The sequence below is a fragment of the Scylla paramamosain genome, chromosome 37 (genome assembly GCF_035594125.1).
Source record: "Scylla paramamosain isolate STU-SP2022 chromosome 37, ASM3559412v1, whole genome shotgun sequence".
In the NCBI taxonomy this organism is placed as follows: domain Eukaryota; kingdom Metazoa; phylum Arthropoda; class Malacostraca; order Decapoda; family Portunidae; genus Scylla; species Scylla paramamosain.
The window spans coordinates 7,510,001-7,537,500 of record NC_087187.1 but is presented as its reverse complement, the minus strand read 5'-3'; the positions used below and the strand labels follow the sequence as shown (position 1 = coordinate 7,537,500).

Genomic DNA, 27,500 nt, shown 5'->3' with positions numbered 1-27,500 from the left:
GCAGTAGTAGTAGTAGTAGTAGTAGTAGCAGTAGTAGTAGTAGTAGTAGTAGTAGTAGTAGTAGTAGTAGTAGTAGTAGTAGTAGTAGTAGTAGTAGTAGTAGTAGTAGTAATAGGAGGAGGAGGAGGAGGAGGACGAGTAGGAGGAGGAGGAGGACGAGGAGGAGGAGGTTTAGTAATGTATTTAGTAATATCAGTAATTCTCTCTCTCTCTCTCTCTCTCTCTCTCTCTCTCTCTCTCTCTCTCTCTCTCTCTCTCTCTCTCTCTCTCTCTCTCTTCCTCCAGGTTTCGGCAAAAAATTGAGTCACATTCCTGCTCCGTCGTCTGATTATCAAGCCTAATTCTGCACCAATAAGGGAATCGCTTTGATCCTTGTAACGAGATAATAAACTGCTCAGGTAGTCAAAGCTTTCCTCTCACTAATCTATTTTGTATCTCTCTCTCTCTCTCTCTCTCTCTCTCTCTCTCTCTCTCTCTCTCTCTCTCTCTCTCTCTCTCTCTCTCTCTCTCTCTGATAATATGCTCTTTTACGTATTTTTTTTCTTTTTTCTTGTTCTTATTTAATTAGTTTTTTTTTCTGTTACTTTTCGTCTTACTTAATTGGTGGAATTTGTATATTTTTCCTCTATTTTTTTTTTATTATTTTTGTATTCGTATCTCAACCTCATTTTGGAGTATTTCTATTTCATATTTTCCATTTATCTTTTTCCAGAAATTATCGTTTTTCTCTTCAACTCTAATAGTCTCCTCTCTTAAAGTCTCTCCTTCCTTCTCCTCCTCTTCAACTTCCTCTACTAACTCTTCTCTTCTATCACGTCCTCTCGTACACTCTCCTCTCCTGGCTCCTCCTCTCTCCTCTTCTCCCCTTGTGGCTCCTCCTCTTTCCTCTTCTCCTCTTGCGGCTCCTCCTCTCTCCTCTTCTATCTCCTTTCCTCTTACTGACAAAACTTTCTTCGATTTTATCTTCCTACTTAACAGTGATTAATTAAGCAGAGTCAGGACTTGAAGTTTGAATCAAAAATATAAGATTCGGCGTTAGCATGCAAAGGAAGAGAGAGAGAGAGAGAGAGAGAGAGAGAGAGAGAGAGAGAGAGAGAGAGAGAGAGAGAGAGAGAGAGAGAGAGAGAGAGAGAGAGAGAGAGAGAGAGAGAGAGAGAGAGAGAGAGAGATTATTCTTTAAACCTATATTAATAATTTCCTTGGATTAGACTGATTTCTTATATAAAATAATACAGTACGTTCTTTAATCCTAAAAAATAGCCCTTTAGAGAGAGAGAGAGAGAGAGAGAGAGAGAGAGAGAGAGAGAGAGAGAGAGAGAGAGAGAGAGAGAGAGAGACGATATACAAAAGCGAAAAACCAGAGGAACAACCGCAACACGAAACACGCAATCTCGCTGCCGTGATAAGGGTGGAAATAGACGCGAGATTTCTGGTTCCTCCAAAAATTTAAAGGGAAAGTTCATACAGAGAAAAGCCAGACTGCTGTGAGGAGAACATATATCCCTGAGAGAGAGAGAGAGAGAGAGAGAGAGAGAGAGAGAGAGAGAGAGAGAGAGAGAGAGAGAGAGAGAGAGAGAGAGAGAGATTACGTGGCAGGATATATCAGAGGGAAAGGCTCAGAAAGAGAAGCATGAAGCACAGTAAGTTTCCCCGAAAAGGAGTTTCTTTCTTTCCGGCAATAAAGTGTTAAGGGGGCAACAAAAGGTGGATCAAGATACAAACTGTGACATAAAAAACAAAATATTTATGGTTATAATTGTGTTTTCTTCTGCTAAATAAAAAAAAAAAAAAAGAATACGAAGAAAAATGTGAACATTTATTCATAATTTTGTTTTCTTTCTAGTAAAAAATACGAACAAAAATATAAAAAGAAGGAGAACAATATGGAACAAATTTTCGCCGTAAATATAATGATAGTGGGAGAAAGTCATAACAATAACAACAACAACATTGACAGAACTGCTATTATCATCACTACTACTGCTACTAGTACTACTACTTCTACTACTAATAATAATAATGATCATAATAATAGTAATAATAATAATAATAATAATAATAATAATAATAATAATACCACTAGTACTACTACTACTACCACTACTAATACTAATAACAATAACAATAACAATAATACCAAGAGTAAAGATCTTTCTGAAAGTAAAGCTCTACACAGCGTCTGTAATACCTGTGTCATTGTATGGTGCAGAGGCATGGCGCTGAGAGGGAAGGAAAGCACGCTGCGATGGTTGATGGGAGACTTTCATCGAGAGAAGCGATGACATCAGGACAGAGGAAGTAGCTGTGTCAGTAATGAAGGAAACTATAGAGGCGCAGCTGAGATGGTTTGGTCATGTTCTGAGGGAGGAGGAAGATAACGCTAAGAAAAGTACGTGGAAGAGCCGAGTGGAAGGGAGAAGATCGAGAAGAGATTTATAGATGGAAAGATGGAGGTGAGGGAGACACGAGACAGCTGTGTCTTGGTGAATGAGGGAGAGGATAAAAGGTACTGGCGACGATATCTAAGAGCAGCAGACAACACTAATGATGAAGGGAATGATGATGATGTTGATAGTAATTAGAACAACAACAACAACAGAAAAAACAGCAACAACAACAGAAACAACAACAACAACAACAACAGTAATAACAAGAGTAATAACAACAACAACAACAACAACAATAATAACAACAACAGTAACACCAATCACATTACCGCTAATAATCACATAATCGGGTCATCAAATTAGAAAAAAGCGCACACCAATCATCGACGTGGCCTGAGCATGACCCTAATTACTGCCTTAATTACACTCAAACGAGGCCAATTATCGCCCCTGTGATCTCCATTACCCTCAGACGACCTCGATCAGCCCGCGCCGCCTCACCGCCAAATTGTGACGAACGAGACAAGGAAGGAGACGAGAACGAGGACACGGGAGATTTTTGCCCTACTTTTCTACTTTCCCTACTTTTTTCACTACTTTTTTTCGGCAATGTCATCAAACACTGAAGAGGCGCGTGAGAGATGGTCTTTCTCTCGGTCTCTCTCAGTAACTAGGTCTTTGTCTCTCAGTTTCTAGATCTTTTCATTCATCCATCCATCCATTCATCTATCTATCCATCTATTCATCTATCTCCGCAAATGAGAATAGGCTGAATTATCCAAAAAAAAGTTAAATTAATCCACTCATCCATCCATCTATCCATCCATTAAGCTCAATCTCACTGTCTCTTGTTCTCTCTCTCTCGGTCTCCCTTAAGTCTCTCGGTTCCTTGGTGTTTATGTTCAGTCTCTCCGTCTCTTGTTCATCTCGGTCTTTCGGTCTCGATTCATAAGTATTTTTTTAGGGATTTCTTAATTGCTTGGTCTCTGGGTATTTCTCCGTCTCTCGGTCTCATTTAGTTACTTTCTTGGTCTCTTCGTGCCTCGGTCTCTCGTTGTGCGTCATTTTCTTTATCTGCTTATTAGTCATTTTGTCTCTCTATCTTCCCATCTGACAATTTATATGATTTTTGGTCTCTTAGTTTTTCTTTGTCAATCTCTTGTCTCTCGATCTCTCCGTCTGTTGATTTTTTGGTCTCTGTATCTCTGTATCTGTATCTGTAGTTATTTAGTCTCTTGATTTTTATGTTTCCTGGTCTGTCGGTCTCTTCTGATCTGTGCTGTTGCTGGTTTTTATGTTTATTGAAAGTGTAAGTCAGTTTGTACGTCTCTCTCTCTCTCTCTCTCTCTCTCTCTCTCTCTCTCTCTCTCTCTCTCTCTCTCTCTCTCTCTCTCTCTCTCTATCTATCTATCTATCTATCTATCTATCTATCTATCTATCTATCTATCTGATCGCCCCTATACACACACACACACACACACACACACACACACACACACACACACACACAGCAAAACACCAACATCCGATCATCAGGCAAATTAGACTAATTTTTACCGCCAAAAACTGCTGCTAATTAACCTTGACAGCGATTGCCAAACATCTAATAACAGGTGAGTGAGGCTTGTTTTTATGCTCCCTTCTATCTGATTCCGATTAACTAGCGAGGTTGTTTACCCTCGTTGTTGTTGTTGCTGGTGGTGGTTGTGCTGGTGGTGGTGGTGGTGAAATTTTTTTTTCTTCTCGTTTTTCAATTATTTTTATCCCTGAAGTCACTCAGAATGCCGCGTGTGTGTGTGTGTGTGTGTGTGTGTGTGTGTGTGTGTGTGTGTGTGTGTGTGTGTGTGTTAAGTCCCACGAGCGTTACACCTTTCTATGTCTGCCAATATCCATTTACCTTTATGTCTGTCATTCTCTCCCCTCTCTCACATCTCTCTCTCTCCCTCTCTCCCTCTCTCTCTCTCTCACTCTCTCTCTCTCTCTCTCTCTCTCTCTCTCCCTATCTCTCTATCTCTCTCTCTCTCTGGTACTGGGGCAGATAGTACTCAGGTTATGTGATCCTCAAGACAGATCGGCCTGAGTGCAAATAGGCCTCAGGACGTTCGGTACTCGAGACACTTGGTACCCAAACCCCTTCGTCCCCAAAATGTCTCTAGACTCAGACGTCTGGACTACAGGCTTCGTGAAGGCAGCATGTGGATCCGCACACACTAATATAATGTTCAACCCATCCACCACTTACTCATCCACATCCACCCATCCACTCAACCACTCAATCACCTCGCAATCCTCTTATCCATCCATCCATCCGAGCACTGACTCATCGATCCATTCATTCATTCATCCATTCACTCACCCACTTACCATCTACACACCCACCAACCCACCCATTCATCCATCCACCCACCCACCTATCCACGCAACCATTCACCCTCTCATCCACCTTCCCACCCACAGATGAATAAATGTTGCTCCACGGAAATCGTACAATTAATTTCACAAACTTTTTTATCTGGCAGCAAACCCACAACGAATCTACTTTAATATTAATGGAAAACGAGGAGGAGGAGGAGGAGGAGGAGGAGGAGGAGGAGGAGGAAGAGGAGGAGGAGGAGGTGGCGGTAGTGGTGGTGGAGGAAGAAGGAAGAGGACGAATATGACAATTGCGCACTTAAGAGGTTTGTAAAAGTAATCATACTAATAGCAGTAGTAGTAAAAGTAGTAGTAGTAGTAGTAGTAGTAGTAGTAGTAGTAGTAGTAGTAGTAGTAGTAGTAGTAGTAACATCAGTAGTAGCAGTAGTGGTAGTGCATATATAATTAAGATGGCGTCAAAAGCTTATCGTTTCATCGGCTCCTCTCCTTTAATAAATAGTCTAGAATGTCTCACTCACCCCCACATCATTACATCTTTTACCGCTATTTCCATGGTTACAGCTCACTACGTGCTAAATACATGCCTTTCTCCTTTCCTTCTTACTCCTTCTCTTATTCTATTCACCTTACTAATGCAAGAGTTAACTACAATCCTCACTCTTTCTCTCCTGTTACTGGTAAACGCTGAAAATCTCTTCTTGTTGGATTTTCTTCCTTCCTCCCTGAACTGTCTCAAGAGAAGACGAGCAGTACACCTCAGAAAATAAACTGGCCAACTCTCCAAGCTCTTCGTTTTTGGACTTTCATTGTGAACGAACATTCTTTTTAAAGTAAATTTTGTACCCTACCCGCTCTGCACTGACACACACACACACACACACACACACACACACACACACACACACACAATTTTCATTAAATCCTCCAACCAAAACACTTTCCTCGTCTCATTACAAGTGAAAAAGAAAAAAAAAGAAAAAAAATACACTCTAAAAAAAAAAAATAAATAAAACCACCGCGAAGAATGATTCCAGCGCGTATCGACACAAAGAGGAGGAGGAGGAGGAGGAGGAGGAGGAAGGAAGGAAGGAAAGGAAGAGGTGGAGGCGTAAAGGGAAAAGGGGAAATTTTATGCATCTGTGGGTCATAATCTCCCTTAGCGATGACCAGACGTGAGTTCCCAGGAAATTGGATACATACCCAGGTGAGAGGAGGAGGAGGAGGAGGAGGAGGAGGAGGAGGAGGAGGAGGAGGAGGAGGAGGAGGAGAAGGAGGAGGAGGAGAAAGGATAGGATGGAAGATGAATGGGAGGAAACAGGAACTCGGGTGTAGTAGGGGAAGATGGTGTGTTGGAGGGGAAAAGCGAGAGAGGGGGCATGAATTTACTAGGGAAAGGTTGTGTTTTGGAGGGGGAGAGAGAGTGTGATTTGAAGGTGAGGAGGACAAGGAGACGAAATCCAGTGAGGGGAATAGGTCAAGTGGGGAGGAAAGAGGGAGCGGTAGAGAGGAAAGGAAACGACTTGAAGGTGAAGGGGATGAGAGGGAAAGTAAATCGATAGGGCAAGGGAAGGGAAGGGAAGGGAAGGGAAGGGAAGGGAAGGGAAGGGAAGGGAAGGAAGTGAAGGGAGACAAATGAGAAGGGTAGATGGAAGGAAAATAGAGGAAAAGGAATGGGAAGAGGTTTTACTCACGAGTCTTTGTTAGGCTCTCTCTCTCTCTCTCTCTCTCTCTCTCTCTCTCTCTCTCTCTCTCTCTCTCTCTCTCTCTCTCTCTCAGAAATGAAAAAAAAGTGAGTGATTATCCGTATGATACGTTGTCACGGAAATCATGATTCTCTCTCTCTCTCTCTCTCTCTCTCTCTCTCTCTCTCTCTCTCTCTCTCTCTCTCTCTCTCTCTCTCTCGACCTTCCCCAACATCCGAATAACAAAACTTCAGATACATTTATTTCTGCAACATTTATTTTCCATTTACACACACACACACACACACACACACACACACACACACACACACACACACACACACACACACACACACACACGCACACGCACACAGGGCGCGTTTTAAGCCCATTTCTTTGCTCCAATAGAACACTCAATCCTGGCTCAAATCCCGCCCAAAAAATCACAGCCCAAAATCCGCCCAAAAATCGCTAATTCGGAGCCTTCAATACAACAAACGAGGGAATTTTAAAAAGGCAGGCGGGAATAAACGTAACGAAAACGGAAAGGAAAAAAAGAGCACACGCGCGCAACAGTAAAGGGGGGAAATGTAGGAAAGATAAAAGGGAGATGTGAAAAAAAGGACAACTACATAAATATGATGACGGAAGGGAGAAAAGAAATAGTATAAAGAATTAATGAAAAGAATGTAAATGAAAGGCGCAGCAGCTGAGGAAGAATGAAGCAGAAGCAGAAATAATGAAACGAAACGAAACGAAAATAAAGTGCAGAAAATAATGGAAAAGAATACCTTGACAATTTTAAATAAAGCAGAAAAATAAAATTTTAAAATACACAGAGGAAGGAGAAAACAAAAATATAGGGAAAAAAATATGAGAAATATGAATGTTGGGAAATAAAACTAAATAACACGGAAATACGGAATAAGAGGTGAAGCATAAAAGCGAAAAATAAAGATTAAAAGCACTGTGAAGCGTGAAACAAAACACAGAGACAGAGAGAGAGAGAGAGAGAGAGAGAGAGAGAGAGAGAGAGAGAGAGAGAGAGAGAGAGAGAGAGAGAGCTGGTGAAAAAGGAAACACAGAATGAATGAATGAATGAGAGAGAGAGAGAGAGAGAGAGAGAGAGAGAGAGAGAGAGAGAGAGAGAGAGAGAGAGAGAGAGAGAGAACAGGCCCTAACGACGCAATTCGCCAGTACAATATATTCCAAACAAAATATCATTGAGAGTTGGCAAACTTTTCAATAAATTTCATTGACTTTAAATCCAATGCAAAATGGTCCGCGCTCCAGTGCGATTCCCGCCTAACTTAGTTTACTCTGAAGGCACACGAATAGAGAGAGAGAGAGAGAGAGAGAGAGAGAGAGAGAGAGAGAGAGAGAGAGAGAGAGAGAGAGAGAGAGAGACTTTTCTAGTTAATGAGCGCGATAAAGCAAGCAAAGTGTACTGAATTGCTAAAGTATTTCATGACCACCACCATCATCACCGCCGCCACCGCCACCAACACTATCACCACCACCACCACCACCGCCACCATCACCACAACCTCTCTCTCGACTTCGTCCCTCATCCCCTTAATTAATCGCATTTCACCAACCCCCAAAACCTTTTGATTAATCACCCTCTTACGCAAAGAGGATCAACGCCACCCGGCTTATACTCTTGATCCTTCCTCTTAAACTTCCTCTTCCCTCATGCATTTCCTACAGTACCTCAGTTTCATCACCCACTGCTCCTCTTGCTTATTGTTTTTGTTCATTATTTTTTTTACTGTGTCTCTCTTTCTCTCTCTTACTCATTTAGTTTATGTTTCTTCGTCTATAGTTTTCCTCATTTTCATCCCCCTTATTCCTATTTGTTCCCCTGTTCTCTCTCTCTCTCTCTCTCTCTCTCTCTCTCTCTCTCTCTCTCTCTCTCTCTCTCTCTCTCTCTCTCTCTCTCTCTCTCTCTCTCTCTCTCTCTCTCTCTCTCTCTCTCTCTCTCTCTCTGTGTGTGTGTGTGTGTGTGTGTGTGTGTGTGTGTGTGTGTGTGTGTGTGTGTGTGTGTGTGTGTGTGTTTTATTTTCTTTACCTTCGACTTTATTTTAGTTTTCATCTTCCTTTTTTCTTAGTTTTCGTCTCTTAGTTCTCATCTATCGTACTATTTTTTTCACCATCTTTGTCTTCTTTCTATTGTTTTCTTGTTCTATCTTCTATATCCATCCTTTCGTCTTATTTCTTTGATTTTCATCATCCTCCTATTGCTCTTTTTTTATCATATTTTTTTTAAATAAACTCCTTCTTTTAACTTGTTCTTACCTTCTTTTTATTATTTCCTTCTCTTTGCTCTCATTCCAAGCCATTCTTCGTCTCATTCTTTATTTTCATTCTCGTTACCATCCTTCTTTTCTTTCGCTCTGTTGTTCTTCTCTTATTCCTTTTATTATCTCATACATCTAAAACCTTCTTTTCTGTTCTCCTTGTTTATCATATTCTTCTCCTCGTTCTCTTTCGACGAGCTCCCTGCTTTCATTCTTTCTTGTCTTATTTACTTTTTCTAACATACTTTATTCCTCATTGTCTCCATAATCTTTCTCTATTCCTTATTTTTTTTTTTTATCATCACTTGCATTTATCTCCTTTAGCCTCTTTTCTTAGTTTCTCCATTTCTTGCATATGTTCTTTCTTTTTTGCTTTCATCTTATTGTTTTCTTTTCCTCATCCTTTCATTTGAGCTTTGTTATCGTTTCTCTTATTTATTTTTTTCTCATTTTCGCTTTCATTTCACTGATTTTTCTCTCATACTTTCTTTTGAATCTTATCTCCTCTTCTCAGCTTAGTTTTCATCCTTCCTTCCACTTTTCTTCCTTGATCTTGCTTCTTATCTTTCCCTTCAGTCCCTTCGCTCTCTTTCTATGGCAATTCCACACATTCTTTATTTTTATTATCTTTATTTTCTCATTCCTCCTCATTTCAATTTTCTTCCATCGTTTTAGTGTTTCTCTTATTCTTTTTTACTACTTCCTATAATTATCACGTTTTCTCCTCTTTGTACCCTCTATCTATGGGTTTCCTCCTGTCATTCTTTATTTCACCCCTCTTTATCCTCGCCTTCCTTTATTCTACCTCTTATTTTCTTCGCTCTTTTGTCCCTCTCTTTCTTCTACTCATAATCCTTCTATTCTCCAGCTCAGCGTATTAAATATAAAGCTGCATTAAGCTGCCCTACTTTCTTAATCTCTTGTTAACATAAGGGGATACTTCACAAGGTAAACATTGCCATTGTGATCACAGTGAATTGGCTTCTTCCGACTCCACTCGAAGTTTCTGGAGGGCAAGACCATAAGAGCATAAGAAAGTAAGGGTACTGTAAAAGATTGCTAAAGACGGAGAGAGGGTGAAATCATAAAAGCATAAGAAAATAAAAGGCGAGGTAAAATGAATGAAGATTGTTAAAGACAGAAGGCAGAAAAGGGTGGGTTAAGACCATAAGAGCATAGGAAAATAATGTAAAAAGGCTGAAGATTGCTAAAGATAGAGGGTACGAAAGGGAGCGTGAGATCATTAGAGGATAGGAAAAATAAAAGGTAAATTAAAGGCTGAACATTGTTAAATATGAAAGGCACGAAAGACAGATTGAGATCATCAGAGCATAAGAAGATAAAGATATATCTAAAGGCTGAAGATTGCTAAGCATGGAACGTACCAAAGACAGACTGGGATGATAACAACATAGCAAGATACAGTAAAAAGACTGAAGACTGATAAAGATGCGAATTAAGGACAGAAGAAAATAAACAGTTTGCTGATACACTGAGGAAAAGAAAGCACAACATTCAATATCCCTCAGTGAATACAAAGAAAGTTCTTTACAGAATCTGCAGATTTGTTCCCAGAGAATATCGTACCAAGATGCAACTGTGACACGTACGGACACACACACACACACACACACACACACACACACACACACACACACACACACACACACACACGCGCGCGCGCGCGCAGCGCACACACACACAAATAAATGAATAAATACACTATACATGTACACACACGAACACATACACTAGGAAATGCTACAGATTCTCTCTCTCTCTCTCTCTCTCTCTCTCTCTCTCTCTCTCTCTCTCTCTCTCTCTCTCTCTCTCTCTCTCTCACACACACACACACACACACACACTGTGTGTGTGTGTGTGTGTGTGTGTGTGTGTTTAATCAGTATTTCGCTTTTCTCTCCTACTTTTTTATTTATTTTCGTTATTGGAATCTCTCTCTCTCTCTCTCTCTCTCTCTCTCTCTCTCTCTCTCTCTCTCTCTCTCTCTCTCTCTCTCTCTCTCTCTCTCTCTCTCTCCCTCACACACACAGCGGCGGCGGAAACTCAGGAGAATCGGATCTAGATATAAAATTATACAGCAAAGGCTCTCAACTTTAATTACCAAGCGAGACACCAAAGCCGCGGTTCGGAGGGGTCGCTGCCTACCCCCTGACGCTCCTCTGACGCCCCCCTCCCCTGGCACCTATATCAAAGGCCGCCCTACCGCTGTCCTGTGGCTCGGGGTGACAGGGCAAGGACGGTGAGGGGAATTTATATTATACACACACATATACATCGCTGCAGGGCAATATTTTCGGGCGGTACGTGGCCTGACTGCAAATAAATTAAAAATGGCTATCGTGAGAGAGAGAGAGAGAGAGAGAGAGAGAGAGAGAGAGAGAGAGAGAGAGAGAGAGAGAGAGAGAGAGAGAGAGACGCACACAGGGAATCATTTTCATAATACACACCTAAAGATAAAAACTACCACCTTGCTTGGAATATTTGTATACTTTAATCCATGTAATTTTGTAACATACATATTTTACTGGTGCAACCCGTAATGTACACAGTGGAGAGAGAGAGAGAGAGAGAGAGAGAGAGAGAGAGAGAGAGAGAGAGAGAGAGAGAGAGAGAGAGAGAGAGAGAGAGTTTTAAACTGGTTCTTTTCACTTCATTATTTTCGTCAGAGTGGTGGCAAGGAATTTATTTTTATACCTCCAGGAACGTGGTGTAAAAGAAGACAAATTGAGACACATACTTATGAAAAGACGCGAACCAGAGGGCAGGGAAAGGAAGGCACATGGGATTCTGAAATACATAAAAGGAAATATAAAAAGAGCAGAAGGGGAATGGATACAAATATATAGAAGAAGAAGAAGAAGAAGAAGAAGAAGAAGAAGAAGAAGAAGAAGAAGAAGAAGAAGAAGAAGAAGAAGAAGAAGAAGAAGAAGAAGAAGAAGAAGAAGAAGAAGAAGAAGAAGAAGAAGAAGAAGAAGAAGAAGAAGAAGAAGAAGAAGAAGAAGAAGAAGAAGAAGAAGAAGAAGAAGAAGAAGAAGAAGAAGAAGAAGAAGAAGAAGAAGAAGAAGAAGAAGAAGAAGAAGAAGAAGAAGAAGAAGAAGAAGAAGAAGAAGAAGAAGAAGAAGAAGAAGAAGAAGAAGAAGAAGAAGAAGAAGAAGAAGAAGAAGAAGAAGAAGAAGAAGAAGAAGAAGAAGAAGAAGAAGAAGAAGAAGAAGAAGAAGAAGAAGAAGAAGAAGAAGAAGAAGAAGAAGAAGAAGAAGAAGAAGAAGAAGAAGAAGAAGAAGAAGAAGAAGAAGAAGAAGAAGAAGAAGAAGAAGAAGAAGAAGAAGAAGAAGAAGAAGAAGAAGAAGAAGAAGAAGAAGAAGAAGAAGAAGAAGAAGAAGAAGAAGAAGAAGAAGAAGAAGAAGAAGAAGAAGAAGAAGAAGAAGAAGAAGAAGAAGAAGAAGAAGAAGAAGAAGAAGAAGAAGAAGAAGAAGAAGAAGAAGAAGAAGAAGAAGAAGAAGAAGAAGAAGAAGAAGAAGAAGAAGAAGAAGAAGAAGAAGAAGAAGAAGAAGAAAAGCAGGAAAAACAAAGGGATGAACGATAAACTTAATGAACATACTGAAGAGTCATGAACAGATGGTTAAAGACAAAGATAAAAGATAAAAAAAAAATACATAAATCCCATAAAATCATGTCAAACACACACACACACACACACACACACACACACACACACACACACACACACACACAGACACACACACAAAGACAAAGAAGGATAGATAAAAACCAGAAAACAAATAGCAACAGAAGAATAAAGGAACAGAAACCTACTATTATAAAAAGACACACAAATAAACACATAAGAACAAATAATACTTGAAAAAAACAAAAGAAATAGAAACCAGCTAACAAAAACACAAAAATATAAGCAAACAACCCCAAACAAACACACAAAACAATAAAATAAAAGTTACAGAAGAACCTTAGTCACACCACACACACATACACACACAGAGGAACATTATATAAACCAACACTCACTTTACATCATCAAGTACGGACCGAGATGCCTTAAGGAGGAAACAAATTAGCGCCAACACCTTCCCTGACACACCAGCATTTCGCGGGAGCAGCCCGGGCATTCGTCTCCACAGGTGTGAGGGATGAAAGGCTGACGACAGGTGCAAATTAGCCCGCCTTGCACTTCCTATTACTCCTCAATTCTGGGCAGGAAGTACGAGGTGAAGCGACGCCAAGTGTAGTGTCAGTGTGTGTGTGTGTGTGTGTGTGTGTGTGTGTGTGTGTGTGTGTGTGTGTGTGTGTGTGTGTGTGTGTGTGTTTGGTTTGAGTTGATTACTCTGGTTTTTTGTTACTGAGATCTTGTTTTTTTCATTTTTTTTAATTAATCCATTTATCTATTTATTAATTTATTCACATATTCATTTACCTAACTATTTATTTTCATATTTATTCATTTATTTATCCAGTTTTCTGCGAACCCAAGAATATAATAGACTGTTTGTGTGTGTGTGTGTGTGTGTGTGTGTGTGTGTGTGTGTGTGTGTGTGTGTGTGTGTGTGTGTGTGTGTGTGTGTGTGTGTGTGTGTGTGTGTGTGTGTGTGTGTCTTCTTGGCTTACCTTCACATAGAAAAAAAGCAAGATAAAAAAAATTCCCCTTCACCACTAATGATAAAACCCTGCTTTTTGCTTTACCTGTTGAGCCCCAGACGACTTAATGAGCAAAAATGATACGGCAGACACTAAAAGATTTGGCCGTACTCGATCACTCCTGCTGTCAGTGCTGTCTTTGAAAATTGTGCAGACTTGCAAAAGAACCGTGTTCTTCAAACTTTTCTAAGTCCATGCACGCTTCCCGAAGCTTGTGGAAAATTCATGTACCCTCGCGCCAAGGACGATTAATTATAAAAGAATGTATGAATATCTAACGTTTTCTCTAGTTTTGAGACTAAAAATAATTAAATGAAAGTATAAGGTCTCTATTTTAAACATAGAAAATAGCTACTCCCTCCTAGGATAGCTATATACTAGATGTTAAATGTACAATAAAACAAAATACCGTTTGAGGGTAATATACTAACAAAAATTATTTGTAATACTTTAATCATTAAGAAATCTAAATTATTTTCTTACAATTCACTTACACTTTTCTTCCAAAAACATTTCTGTCGTACTGTGCATTCTAATATACGATGGCCATGTCAGGTACCCTTCCATGTACCACAATACTGGAAAGGTTCATGGACCCTGGCTGACTATCACTGCACTACACTATTTGATTAAACTTGAGGGCAAACCAAAGCAGTGAAAGAAATTTCCTCTAATCAGTATATAACGAGAGATACTATATTAAAACTTCACAGATAAAAAGAAATATACAAATAAACGCACATTAAAAAGAAACATATAGAGTAAAGAATAACACACACACACACACACACACACACACACACACACACACACACACACACACACACACACACACACACACACACACACACACCATATCCGTGAGCCTCAAAAGCACTCTAGTTTATAAATATGACTTTTTTTCCATCTTCTCCATTTTGCGTCTCGACTCCTGCTCCACTCCACGACCTCCTCCCTCCCCCACTTTCCTTCCTCCCCTTCCTTCCCCTCCTGGATCGCCGGTACTGGCCAGAGCTCCCCTTAGGCAAGATGGTCTTTTCAGGTGAGGGGAAAAGAGGGGAAGGTAGACATCGGGGCGTGAGGAAGGGAAGGCTCAGGGGATTCCGACTGTTAGAGTGTGCCGAGGTCGAGAGAGAGAGAGAGAGAGAGAGAGAGAGAGAGAGAGAGAGAGAGAGAGAGAGAGAGAGAGAGAGAGAGAGAGAGAGAGAGAGAGAGAGAGAGAGAGAGGCAACCGGACGCGACTTGCAGATAGACAGATAAAATATGGAACAGATAGACAAACAGACAGATACACAAGAATAAACGAACAAGCAAGCAGACAGACAGGCAGACTGACAGACAGAGAAAAGGAAGCCAGACAGATAGAGAGAGAGAGAGAGAACGATGGAAAGAATGAGAGGCAGATACAGACAGACAAACACACACACACACACACACATACACAGAAAAGGAAGCCAGACAGATAGAGAGAACAACAGAAAGAATGAAAGACAAACGCAGACAGACAGACAGATAGACAGACAGACAGATAGACAGACAGACAGAGATTAATATATATTGGCATTACATAAAGTGTGTGTGTGTGTGTGTGTGTGTGTGTGTGTGTGTGTGTGTGTGTGTATGCGCCCTACCTCCTTCAATCCTGTTCATCTGAGTGAATTTCTTTTCCTCTCTCTCTCTCTCTCTCTCTCTCTCTCTCTCTCTCTCTCTCTCTCTCTCTCTCTCTCTCTCTCTCTCTCTCTCTCTTTTACATCCATCCACATACACAATTTAACCTTTTATTCCTTCACTCTATTTTCTTTCCATTCCTTCTTTTTCTCCTGTAATTCTTCCTTGTATTTGTGTTTTCATACATTACCGTTCCATTTCTGCCTGGCTTTCATTCACCTGGTATAAACAACCTTACCTTTGCCTCCCTCTCCCTCTCCCTCTCTCTCTCTCTCTCTCTCTCTCTCTCTCTCTCTCTCTAGTTATCAATTACATATACATCGAGGAAATCCAATCATAAAACACAAAATTTAAACAGACGAGGCGCACATTTTACCTCCGCCATTCACAAGCAGATGAAAACACAGCCAATCTCTTCATCTCGCGCTCCTGCTTCCTGTTTTATCTGCGCCATCTCTTTGTTTCACTGCGTCAATGAATTTTTTTTCGTTATTTCGTTATTTACACCATTTCTCTACTTCGTTCTCCCTTGAAAACACAGGATTTCCTCCCTTCCTGTTCCCTGTTTATCCTGCTTTTGTTTTGTGCAGTGCTTTCTTTCTTTTTTTTATTTGCATTTATTTATGTATAGATTTTTTATTTTTTTTTATTATGAGGAATACAATATTTACAGATCGGTCAATCTCGTATCTCTCTCTCTCTCTCTCTCTCTCTCTCTCTCTCTCTCTCTCTCTCTCTCTCTCTCTCTCTCTCTCTCTCTCTCTCTCCGATTTATATACAGGTAGCATTTTATTTTCCTTTGGATGAGAACAGTTTTTTTTTCTTTTTTTTCCCCGAGATGATGATGAAAGGAACTATTCAGAAGGATGCAAATGAAAACCATTAAAAAAAGAGGTACAAGAGACAGACTAATTGAGACCCACAACACTCATTAACACTCTCACGTCACACACACACACACGTACATATCCCACTCCACTGCACTTTCTACTTTCCTACTTATGTTCTCTCTCTCTCTCTCTCTCTCTCTCTCTCTCTCTCTCTCTCTCTCTCTCTCTCTCTCTCTCTCTCTCTCTCTCTCTCTCTCTCTCTCTCTCTCTCTCTCTCTCGTGACATATCATTTGTCTTTCTGTCTGTTTTAATATGTCTTTATTTCTGTTTGGTTCCGTCTATCTGTTTGTTTCACTGTCTATTTGAGCAGTTCTCTCTCTCTCTCTCTCTCTCTCTCTCTCTCTCTCTCTCTCTCTCTCTCTCTCTCTCTCTCTCTCTCTCTCTCTCTCTCTCTCTCTCATACAGACACACACATACACACACACACACACACACAGGTAGTGCAAGAATAACCATAACGAAAACTTTCCTGCTGCCCTCTCCACCTCCCCTGAAAATAAGAAAAATAGACCAAACATTAACAAAACAGACATTTGGGCGGGACAAAGCGAGGCAGCAATTCATTAAGGAGCCTCATCTCGTGCGTCAATGGCGGGACACAACGAGGGAATCAACAAAGAGATAGAAAAAAAAATGACAGAGGGACAATAAAACTGCACTAATGTCACTCCATTTCTCAACAACAATATCAACAAAAGAAAGCATTGCCAAAGAACACAACGCAACGCACTCTAATCCGGAAAGAACCAAGAAAAATGTTAATTGTTTCACCTTGAATGAGTGACAGAGAGAGAGAGAGAGAGAGAGAGAGAGAGAGAGAGAGAGAGAGAGAGAGAGAGAGAGAGAGAGAGAGAGAGAGAGAGAGAGAGAGAGAATGACAGACAGAGATTCACAGACAAGCAGGATAGACAAACAGACAGACAAAAAGATAGATAGATAGGTAGATAGATAGATAGAGGGATAGATAGACTGATAGATAGATAGATAGATAGATAGAAAGATAGATAGATAAATAGATGGGTAGATAGGTAGATAGACAAAAAGAAAGAGACTCAGAAAAACAGACAGACAGACAGACAGGCATGATACAGAGGCAGACACAAGAAAAATTGTCCCTTTTATTCATTTTTTTCCAAGAAGTCACTCTGTGTACCATTCCTATTGTCTGGTTTACATTATGTTGTTTAACATGATGCAAAACCTAACAGCATTTCCTTGAATTCTTTCTACCTGAGAAATATTTTCCGACTTTAAGTTAATATGATGTACTCGTATTTACTAACATAGCACAAGGATCGAAGTCACAGGAAACAAAACCATTCTATAAGAGAGAGAGAGAGAGAGAGAGAGAGAGAGAGAGAGAGAGAGAGAGAGAGAGAGAGAGAGAGAGAGAGAGAGAGAGAGAGAGAGAGAGAGCGAGCGTTTTGTTCCATAAGTAATTAAGTCTGCCAGCCGTGTGTCATTGTCCTGGCAAAATAGCGTGTTTTGCATTGCCTTCAGCCCGCCAGGTGGGGCCTCTGTCCGCCTAGCTAAATGACTCCGTGCTACGGAGAGCACCAACCATTCTCTCTCTCTCTCTCTCTCTCTCTCTCTCTCTCTCTCTCTCTCTCTCTCTCTCTCTCTCTCTGATTCTCTCTCCTCCTATCGCTTTTCCAGCTATTCAACTTAGTATTTATTTATTTATATTTTTCTTATATTTTACATATCTATTTATTTTTGTTTTTTTGTTTTTACCTCTTGTTTCTCTATGCCTCCCATCTCTCTCTCTCTCTCTCTCTCTCTCTCTCTCTCTCTCTCTCTCTCTCTCTCTCTCTCTCTCTCTCTCTCTCTCTCTCAAAACCATTTTTCATACATTCCTTTGAAATTTAAAACCTCTCTCCACCATCCCATCTGAATTCTGCAAGCGTTTCTTCCTCTTTTTTTTTATATATCTTTATTGTTGCCCCGTATCTTTAAGCGATTCAATAACCTATATCCAATCTGGGAACGTTTTCACGGTGCTGGAACGTTTTCTTTTACAAAGAATGCGTAAAACTCTACTCTGTCTGAACTAATATACGTATAACAACTTCGGTTTTTTTAGATTCGTAAAAAGAGAGAGAGAGAGAGAGAGAGAGAGAGAGAGAGAGAGAGAGAGAGAGAGAGAGAGAGAGAGAGAGAGAGAGAAATGGGTAAAAATTATAAAAATAAATAAGTAAATGAAGATAAGAAAAACATGAATATTAACTCGCAAACAAATACAGACCATAGTAAAGAATACCCAATTTTATCTAAATTAATATACATATAGCAACTTCGTTCATTTGAGATTCGTTAACTTAAAAGGAAGACTGATAAAATTCGTAAAAACGTGAACATGACCTAGCACAAAAATAGAAAGCGCTGTAGAAAATTCTCCATTCAACGTTAATTGTATACGTAATATACTTGATTTTAGAGATCTCCTGAACATAACCGAAAGAGGATTGGTAATATCCATAAAAAACGTGAGCGAACATTAACCATTAGAGAAACACTGAGCGTGGAGGAGGATATCAATTTCCTGCCTTCTATTTCCGGTTCCTCCTTCCTTGACGCTCCTCGACTCAGCGAACAACAAGTCATGAAGATGATAAGTGAGGCGACTCCCTCCACTCAGACTAAGAGGATCTGGAGACCGCGTCGTTATGCACAGTGAACAGACTTCCTGGGATTGCGATCTGAGAAGCCTTGCCAATCTTTGCTTCCCCCTTTTGCGCCCCTCCCCCTCCTTCTTCTCTCGCTCTTCCTACTCCTCCTCCTCGTTCTTATCCTCTTACTCTCATTTTTCATTTCCTACTGCTTCCTCATCTTCTCTGTCACCCTCTTTCCTCCATTTCCTCGTCCTATTCACTTCCCTTTTTTCTTCCTGCCTTTGTCACTCCTCCTCCTCTTCCCTCTCCTTCTCTTTACTTCTCTCCTCCGTCTCTCAGTCTATTTCTCCTTCTCTCTCTCCTCCCATTTCCCATCTTGCGAGTCCTTCTTTTGTAAATAAATCACTTGGTTATTGGATCAACCTTGATTGGATTCTGATTGCTTCTGAATGTCTCTATTGTCTGTGCAACTCCTGCTAACGACGTGGAAAGAATTGGGCGCCCCCTGTAGGAAGTCTCCGTCTCGCAATTCCAGCCGTTCGATTGCTTTGTTATTGGTAGTTGACGTTTCCTCAGTCTGTGACACGCACGGCTGGCTGACCGACTGACTGACTGACTAGCTGAGTGACTGGCTAGGTGCGTAGTTAACTGGGTGGTTGGATGGTTGGGACAATATTGGCAGGGTGGGTGGATGGATGCGCGGAGGGTCTGGTACTGTGTTACTGCGTGTTGCGTTGTGTCGGGAATGTACTGCAGGCTTGTTGCTTGGGAGATGAGCTTGTTAGTGAGAGAGAGAGAGAGAGAGAGAGAGAGAGAGAGAGAGAGAGAGAGAGAGAGAGAGAGAGAGAGAGAGAGAGAGAGAGGCAGGCAGGCAGGCAGACAGACAGACAGACAGACAGACAGACAGACAGACAGACAGACAGACAGACAGACAGACAGACAGACAGACAGACAGACAGAAAGGCACGCAGGCAGACAGACAGGCAGATAGACGGACGGACAGACAGACAAAAAGATACACAGATAGAAACAGACATACAGACAATCAGACAGACGCAGCCAGACCAGACAGATACCGACATAGAAACAGAACCAGGCAGAGAGACAGACAGACAGACGGACAAACAGACGGACAGACAGACAGGCAGACAAAAGGATTACCCCATCATTAAGAAACAATACAGATGAATATAATACAATAAGAGTAACATTTATCAATTAAAGTTATTGTTTTCATTATATAATTAGAAAAAAACATAATAACCTCATCAACGTTTCTCTCCATTTTTCCAACATTCCTTATTATTCCATGCTCCTTTCCCCCAACCCTTCCTCTCTCTTTCTCTCTTTCTTTTTTCCAGTTGCCTTTCTTTCATTTCTTTACTTGCATCAGATTACAACGCAGCTTCTCTTAAACAAACAATACAGCTGCTTTTAAGTCCCCAATTTTACACACACACACACACACACACACACACACACACACACACACACACACACACACACACACACACACACATACAGAGAGAGAGAGAGAGACACGTGCACGAGGTAGGAGGGAAAATAAGAAGGGAAAACGACGCTGCACAGAGCACTCGGTATGGAAATTTACATATCCACCTGAGTCTTATGCAAAACAGTCTATTGATCCGAATCTGGAACGACGTACAGGTGTGGTGAACGTGTGTGTGTGTGTATGTGTGTGCTGGAAAGGCAGGTGGTGGCCGTGTGTTCGTGAGTGTTGACCTGCGCTGAGGAGGAGTTGGAGGAGCAGGAGATTAAGGAGGAAGAGGAGGAGGAGGAGGAGGAGGAGGAGGAGGAGGAGGAGGAGGAGGAGGAGATGAAGAACCTTGATAGAGATGGAGAGGGAGGAGGAGAAAGTTCTGAACAAGGAAGATGAAGGAGGGGAACAAGAGAACGGAAGTGGGGTGTTAGAGAGAGAGAGAGAGAGAGAGAGAGAGAGAGAGAGAGAGAGAGAGAGAGAGAGAGAGAGAGAGAGAGAGAGAGAGAGAGAGAGAGAGAGAGAGAGAGAGAGAGAGAGAGAGACAGTCACCTAGACACAAAATGAAAACTGAGAAGGAGAATGGAGGAGGATGAGGAGGGAGATGAAGAGGGAGGAGGACAGGAACATGGAGGATGACAAAGAGTATGAAGGAGGAGGAGGACGAGGAGTAAGAGGAAGAGGAGAAGGAAGAGGAGGAGGAAGAGGAAGAGGAGAGGAGGATGTTGTACCGATGCTGTAACTTCCCTATGCCATTGCTGTGAGGTTTAATTAAGTAACGTGCTCCTTCAGCCTCTCTAGGTGTTGTTACGAGCTGCTTGAATGCTTGACGAGGGCTTATTGTGTGTTCGACGTCGTTTTTAAGTATTCTGTAGCTCTGTAACATGTTAGGTTCGTGTCTCGCGTTACGAATATAGTGCGCTGCTGGGTAAAAATTGTTGAGTTTGGCTTTTTTTTTGGGGGGGGGGGAGGGAGGGCACTCTGTAGCTCTAACATGTAACGGACGTGTTTCGTGTTACAAGTCGGTGTGCCGTGCTGCAAAAACTGGTGTAGTAATTTATGGGAAAACAAAAGTGCATGGGTAAGACATGATGCGATTCTTTTAACGACAAACGAGGCCAAACATTTTTTTCTTTTTTTTTTATTTCGTTATTAACGTCTAAGATTTTCCAGCATTTAGTGATATCTATAATACAACAGTCACCGCTTTGAAGAACAGGTTAGTCAAACACTTAGACTGAAACACGCACCTAAGATCAATAAGCCCAAATACTTTTTCAGTCAGATTATTAACGACAAATATTTCCTACCGTCCAATGTCATCGATAGTTCAACAGTCACAGCTTTGAAGAAGAAATTAGAGAAACAGTTAGACTCATCTGCAACTAATATAGATGAGGCCAAACGCTTTTTCCATCAGATTATTAATAGGACAAAAGTTTCTACCATCTAAAGCCATTGATCATATAACATTCACAGCTTTCAAGGGCATATTAGACACATTTAAGGCTCAAATCAGAATCTAAGGTTAATCAGGGCAAGAACTTTTTCAGTTAGGTTATCAACGTTCTGAATTCTCTGCTACCCAATGTCGTGAACCGTATAACAGTCAAAGCTTTAAGAACAAACTACACAAACACTCACTCATATCCACAGCTAAGGTAATATGCGCAGTCATGGCAAAATGTAAATTCTTCATTTTATTATGAAAGTTTTCGTTCGTGTAAGAATTTCCATGCAACTGTTCCTCGCTCTGTGTATATAATCTCTTCCCCTTTGCTACTTTCCCAGGCTAAAATGAACGGTGGGTGGAGAGCCTTCGCCTTTACTATCCAGCATCCCTCACTTTAGAAAGACAGTATAATTCATTGAATAAATCAATAAATAATTCGTATTGGCCAACAAGTCTGCCACAATTTGTTCCTCCTCAGTGTTTGCTTGTCTAAGAATACTGGCCTGTCTGCCTTCACACCGCGGCGCCTTACCTAACTCGGAACAGGTGAGGGAAGCAAGTCGAACTGCATCACTACACCTCGCCAGCCCCGCCATGAGCCAGCGCGCGGGGTGTACGAGTATGGTGCCTCTTCCAAGCAGTGAGGCGCCCTTTGTGTCCCGAGTATCTCATACAAGTTTGTAATAAAAAATTGAATTACGAATCTTTGTCTGTCTTTATCTGTCTTTGTCCTTTTGTGTCTCTGTGTGTGCGTGTGTGTTCCTTGTTTTGTCTCTTTTTTTCTAGATTGGACAACTGTCATTCTCTCTCTCTCTCTCTCTCTCTCTCTCTCTCTCTCTCTCTCTCTCTCTCTCTCTCTCTCTCTCTCTCTCTCGCAGCCCAGCATTCGGACCACCTGTCACAACCGCTCGTGGGAATCGACGCGAAACGGGAAATAGATTTCTCTTTCGCCTGAAGAGTTTTCCGATATTTACGTCTCTGATTAAAACGCTCCCGCGAGAGTTTGCAAGAAGTGTTGACCTCGCCCCGTCCCGCCCCGGCTCTTCCTCTCGTGCCCCTCGAGGCAGCCTAGTACATTATTAGCCCGGTGACAAGACTCTTTCGATATCCAAGAACGCCAGGTATTAAACACAGATTCCAGGGGCCTGCTTATCATTATCATCTCCCTCTCCCTCTCCCTCTCCCTCTCTCTCTCTCTCTCTCTCTCTCTCTCTCTCTCTCTCATTATTCAGCAACAGCGAGTCTCATATTGATGCAGCACTGAAGACGCAGCTTCGTTTTTTTTTATTTTTTTTTTCTTCCTGCTGACGTGAGCGTGTTGTGTTGTGTCTCTCGGCTCTGTTGTTGTTCTATTTTCGTTGTTTTTGTTGTTTCCGTTGCTGTTTTGGGGGTGTTTTGTGAAATGTGTGTGTTTTGTGAAGTATGTGTGTGTGTGTGTGTGTGTGTGTGTGTGTGTGTGTGTGTGTGTGTGTGTGTGTGTGTGTGTGTGTGTGTGTGTGTGTGTGTGTGTGTGTGTGTGTGTGTGTGTGTGTGTGTGTGTGTGTGTGTGTGTGCGTGTGTGTGTCAGAATAGCCAATGAATCTGAACACACACACACACACACACACACACACACACACACACACACACACACACACACACACACACACACACACACACACACACAGCAAATAAAACGTTAACCCCAGCTTATCTTCTTTTTTACCTTTTACAATTTTTCTGCTGTATTTTCCAACGAGTTCCCACCACCACCACCACCACTGCCCCGGCCGCCTCCATCCTGCCGCGGCCACGACAAGCCTTAATATTTCATCGGCTTTGCGCCCACAACCACCGACCACCGCTTGTCAAGGGAAGGCTGCGCACTATTTACAGAGGTGCGTCCCGGCCACTGCTGCCACTCCTGCTGCAGCTGGTGGTGTCGCTGGGTTTGCTGCGCCTCCTCCAGGGGTGCACGGGAGCAGGGGGCTTGTTGGCATCACGCAAGGGAACTGTTTTCTTTTCAGATTCACCCCGTCCGTCATCGTTCTCTCCCCTTGTTCTTGTCTTTCCCCTCTCTTCCTCCTCCTCTTCCTCTCTTCCTCTGACTCCAATTCCATGTTTTGTCTCTTCCACCAATTCGTCTTTTGTGTTCATGTTTTTTTTGTTTTTTTTTTTGCTGTCTCTCTCTCTCTCTCTCTATTTATCTATCTTCGTCGTCCTCGTTCGCATTCTCTCCTGTCTTGTTCTTGTGTTGTTGCTATTTTTTTCTCTTTCTGTTCACTGTACTCATTCTTCTTTCGTGTTCTCTGTTCATGTTCCTCCTTCACCTCTTGTTCCTCCCATTTGTCCTCATTTTCGTGTGCTTGTACTTGCTTACGTCCTGTTCATCATTTTCCTCCTCCTCCTCCTCCTCCTCCTCCTCCTCCTCCTCCTCCTCCTTCTCCTCCTCCTCCTCCTCCTCGTCCTCCTCTTGCCGCCAATTAAGACGAAGCAGTGTAACATCAGCACCGGAGGAGTTTTCCCCTCAGGTCGCTGTGTCTCCAACCGCAACAAGCCCTCACTAAAATAGTTAAGTGGATAAACAAACACTTCACTTAAAGGAACCGTCGAGACAAATATTTCGGCAAGACAACCGTGAAATGAGATACTATTCTACTTTTACGGTTTTTTTTTTTTTTTCTTTCCGGGACGACGCTTGCTAATCATTGTTCTGATATCGATAGCTGTCTTGTATTGTTCCCGCCGATATTGCTATTATTTTTTCGGCTAATAGTATTTTGTAGTGGGAATATTATCTTCAAGCATGTATGGTGGTTATTTTTTAAGCGTTTTTGTATTGATTCATCATGTAGGTTACGTTAGGTTAGGCTAAATTAGGTTAGGTTAAGTTAGGTACCAGGGCATATGAGTGGGTGAGGATGGAGCTTTTCACTTTTATGTATTTAATATTTCAGGTTATGTTAGATTAAGTTAGGTTAAGTTAGATTAGGTTAGGTCAGATTAGGTTCAGTTAGGTTAGGTTAGGTTAGGTTAGGTTTAGCTTAGGTCATGTTTGGTTAAGGTTAGGTTACATCAAGTTAGATCAGAAAACGGAGGATGGGAAAGGGTGGGGGGAGAGCCTTCTCACCTTTCTGTCTTTACGATATACTCGACAGAAAAGAACAGTGCACTAATGATGGCAGTCTTGTTAATACGCTCACTCTTTCTTTCTTCTTCTTTTACCATTCTCCTTATCTTCATCTTGTTTTTTTTTTCTCTTGTTCTTGTTGTTCTTGTTGTTTTCCTCATCTTTATCCTCCTCCTGTTTTTCCTCCTCCTCCTCGTCCTCTTCCTCCTCTTTTTCCCCTCCTTGGCAGTCTTTCCACCAGCTCTCTACCTTTCGTCCGGACAGTTTTTTCCTACTTAAAACCCTCTCCCTCTCCCTCCCTCCATTTTCTCTCTTCCGCATTGAGTAATTTTTTCGTTCCCCCCTTCTCTCTCTCTCTCTCTCTCTCTCTCTCTCTCTCTCTCTCTCTCTCTCTCTCTCTCTCTCTCTCTCTCTCTCTCTCTCTCTCTCTCTCTCTCTCTCAGTGCGTGTGTGTGTGTGTGTGTGTGTGTGTGTGTGTGTATGTGTTTATGTTAGGGGGGGGGTCTGGTTATGAAACATGACAGAAGTTAATTAGAGGAAAAAAAGACTAAAAAATAGATATACACATATGTTGTACACTCACTTTCACTATTCAATAACCTATACATCATCAGCACACAGAAACGCATACACACACACACACACACACACACACACACACACACACACACACACACACACACACACAACAACAAAATAAATGACATTCGACAGAGCGGAAACTAAACATGATAAACCTACACAAAGAAAGGATTACATGACTACAATATAATGAGAGCATAACTGTATAGAGCAAGTAAACAGACAATATAGATATAGGAAAAACTAGGTATGATTAGACAGGTACGGTGATAAGTGGCACAACAGCAAGGATATGAGGATGGATAGCAGAAAGGACGTAGCAGATGGATAGAAGAATGAAAACACAAATGTAAATAGCAGATAAACCAATAATTTAGATACAAATAAAGCTAGATTAGACAAGCAGATACGTACAGTGATCATAAGTGGCACAACATGAAGGATATGAGGATGGGTAGCAGAATAGAGTAGATGAATAGAAGGATGAATGGGGAGGATAAACAGTTCATATGATTAACACTCTCACAAATCTTTATTAAACACGCTGAGTTTAAAAGCCTTTCATCTCATCAGCTTCCCTCCGTTAACTGACTGCCTTTAATCTCTCACTCCCGCTCAGTGTTGCATCTCTTGTTACCCTCCACTGTTATTTTCATTGCTACTACATTTCTAGATTTAATAACTACACATCCCCCTTTCCCGTGGCTTCCATGCACTATATATTTGTACTTACTTTCACCTCTGTTCTGCCCGCTTCACTAACGCAAGAGTTAACCAATACTTTCACTCTGGATTCAGTTTTTCACCTTTCTATAACTTTTTTCAGGCAAAGAATGTCTGGATATCATGAAGTAATACGCATTTCTTTCTTTTATTTATTATGCTTTTAGTTGGCCTCCTTCATGACACACACACACACACACTTCTGCAAAACGCTCTCGAATTAAACTTTTCCACTTGCCTCTGTCGAAATCCTTCATGACGAGCATCAAGATCAGAACAAAATCGGCTAACGTGTTTGAAAGAAATCTCCCCTTTACTTCTCAATTTATTTATTTATTTACTTATTTCTTTTGTTTCTCAATTTATGGGGAAACGAAATCAAGTCACTTTATTTCTTATCTATTCATCCACTCACCCATTCGTTCACTGTGGTACTTGGCGAGTCTCACACAAAAATGAATGAAGAATTTTTTTTATTTTCATCTATTTTCTATTCTTTTCTTGCGGTACTTGGCCACCATCACACACAAAAGAAAGGAACAAAAACTACACCTTCGTGCATTATTTATATGTATAAATAATTCATTAATTTCCCTCTTATTACACGCACTCGAGCATTTTCTACCCAGTTTTCAAAAATACCTTCATATTAAACTAATTAACATACCAGTATCTCATTACTAATAGACTTCGCACCTGCTCCCTCTCTCTCTCTCTCTCTCTCTCTCTCTCTCTCTCTCTCTCTCTCTCTCTCTCTCTCTCTCTCTCTCTCTCTCTCTCTCTCTCTCTCTCTCTCTCCATCATCCCCATATCGAAGCGAGGAAGGATTATAAAAAATATTGCTATCTGTTATAACTGCATTTTTTTATACCCGTCCTTCACCTGCATCAATCTCTCTCTCTCTCTCTCTCTCTCTCTCTCTCTCTCTCTCTCTCTCTCTCTCTCTCTCTCTCTCTCTCTCTCTCTCATTTTTCCACTGAAATTCGCGTTTTACTCGTAGAAAAGACAATAAAGTGGAAAAAAGTCTTGTTACCAGCAGTTTACGCCTTGTTTTACAGCTGCCTTTACACCAGTACTGAGCGCTCTCTCTCTCTCTCTCTCTCTCTCTCTCTCTCTCTCTCTCTCTCTCTCTCTCTCTCTCTCTCTCTCTCTCTCTCTCTCTCTCTCTCTCTCTGACTTCCTTCTTTATATTGACACACCGGAGTAAACATAAAATAATTAATTAGACATACAAACAAACATACATACATACATCCATAAAGACAGAAAGACAGAGATAGACAAACAGACGGACAGACAAACGGACAGACAGACAACAGACCATAAAGATATGCTGACAGACGGGCAGACAGACAACTGACTAAACAGATATGCAGACCGACAGGCAGGCAAGATGGGAGACGCAGACACACACAGACATCCACTTAACCAAACAAAAACACACACACCTACTCACAACGTACATGCGTGCAGACAGATACAGAGATTTATTCCTACACATAACATACGAGTACATAAATGCAAACTGACAGACTGACAAAGGCTGAG

At 41.3% G+C, this 27,500-nt stretch overlaps 1 protein-coding gene across 1 annotated transcript in view; it reads left to right on the top strand.

The window, feature by feature from the left end:
- The window catches only part of LOC135091219 (uncharacterized protein DDB_G0271670-like), a 67,148-nt gene extending 53,077 nt beyond the window's left edge, over positions 1–14,071 (top strand). Inside the window, exons 7-9 of the mRNA XM_063988663.1 lie at positions 1–101; positions 10,869–11,002; positions 13,969–14,071. The exon at positions 1–101 is cut by the window's left edge and continues 185 nt beyond it. Coding sequence (XP_063844733.1) covers positions 1–101; positions 10,869–11,002; positions 13,969–14,071 — 338 coding nt within the window. The remainder of the gene's footprint in view (positions 102–10,868; positions 11,003–13,968) is intronic.
- The last annotated feature ends 13,429 nt before the right edge of the window (positions 14,072–27,500 follow it).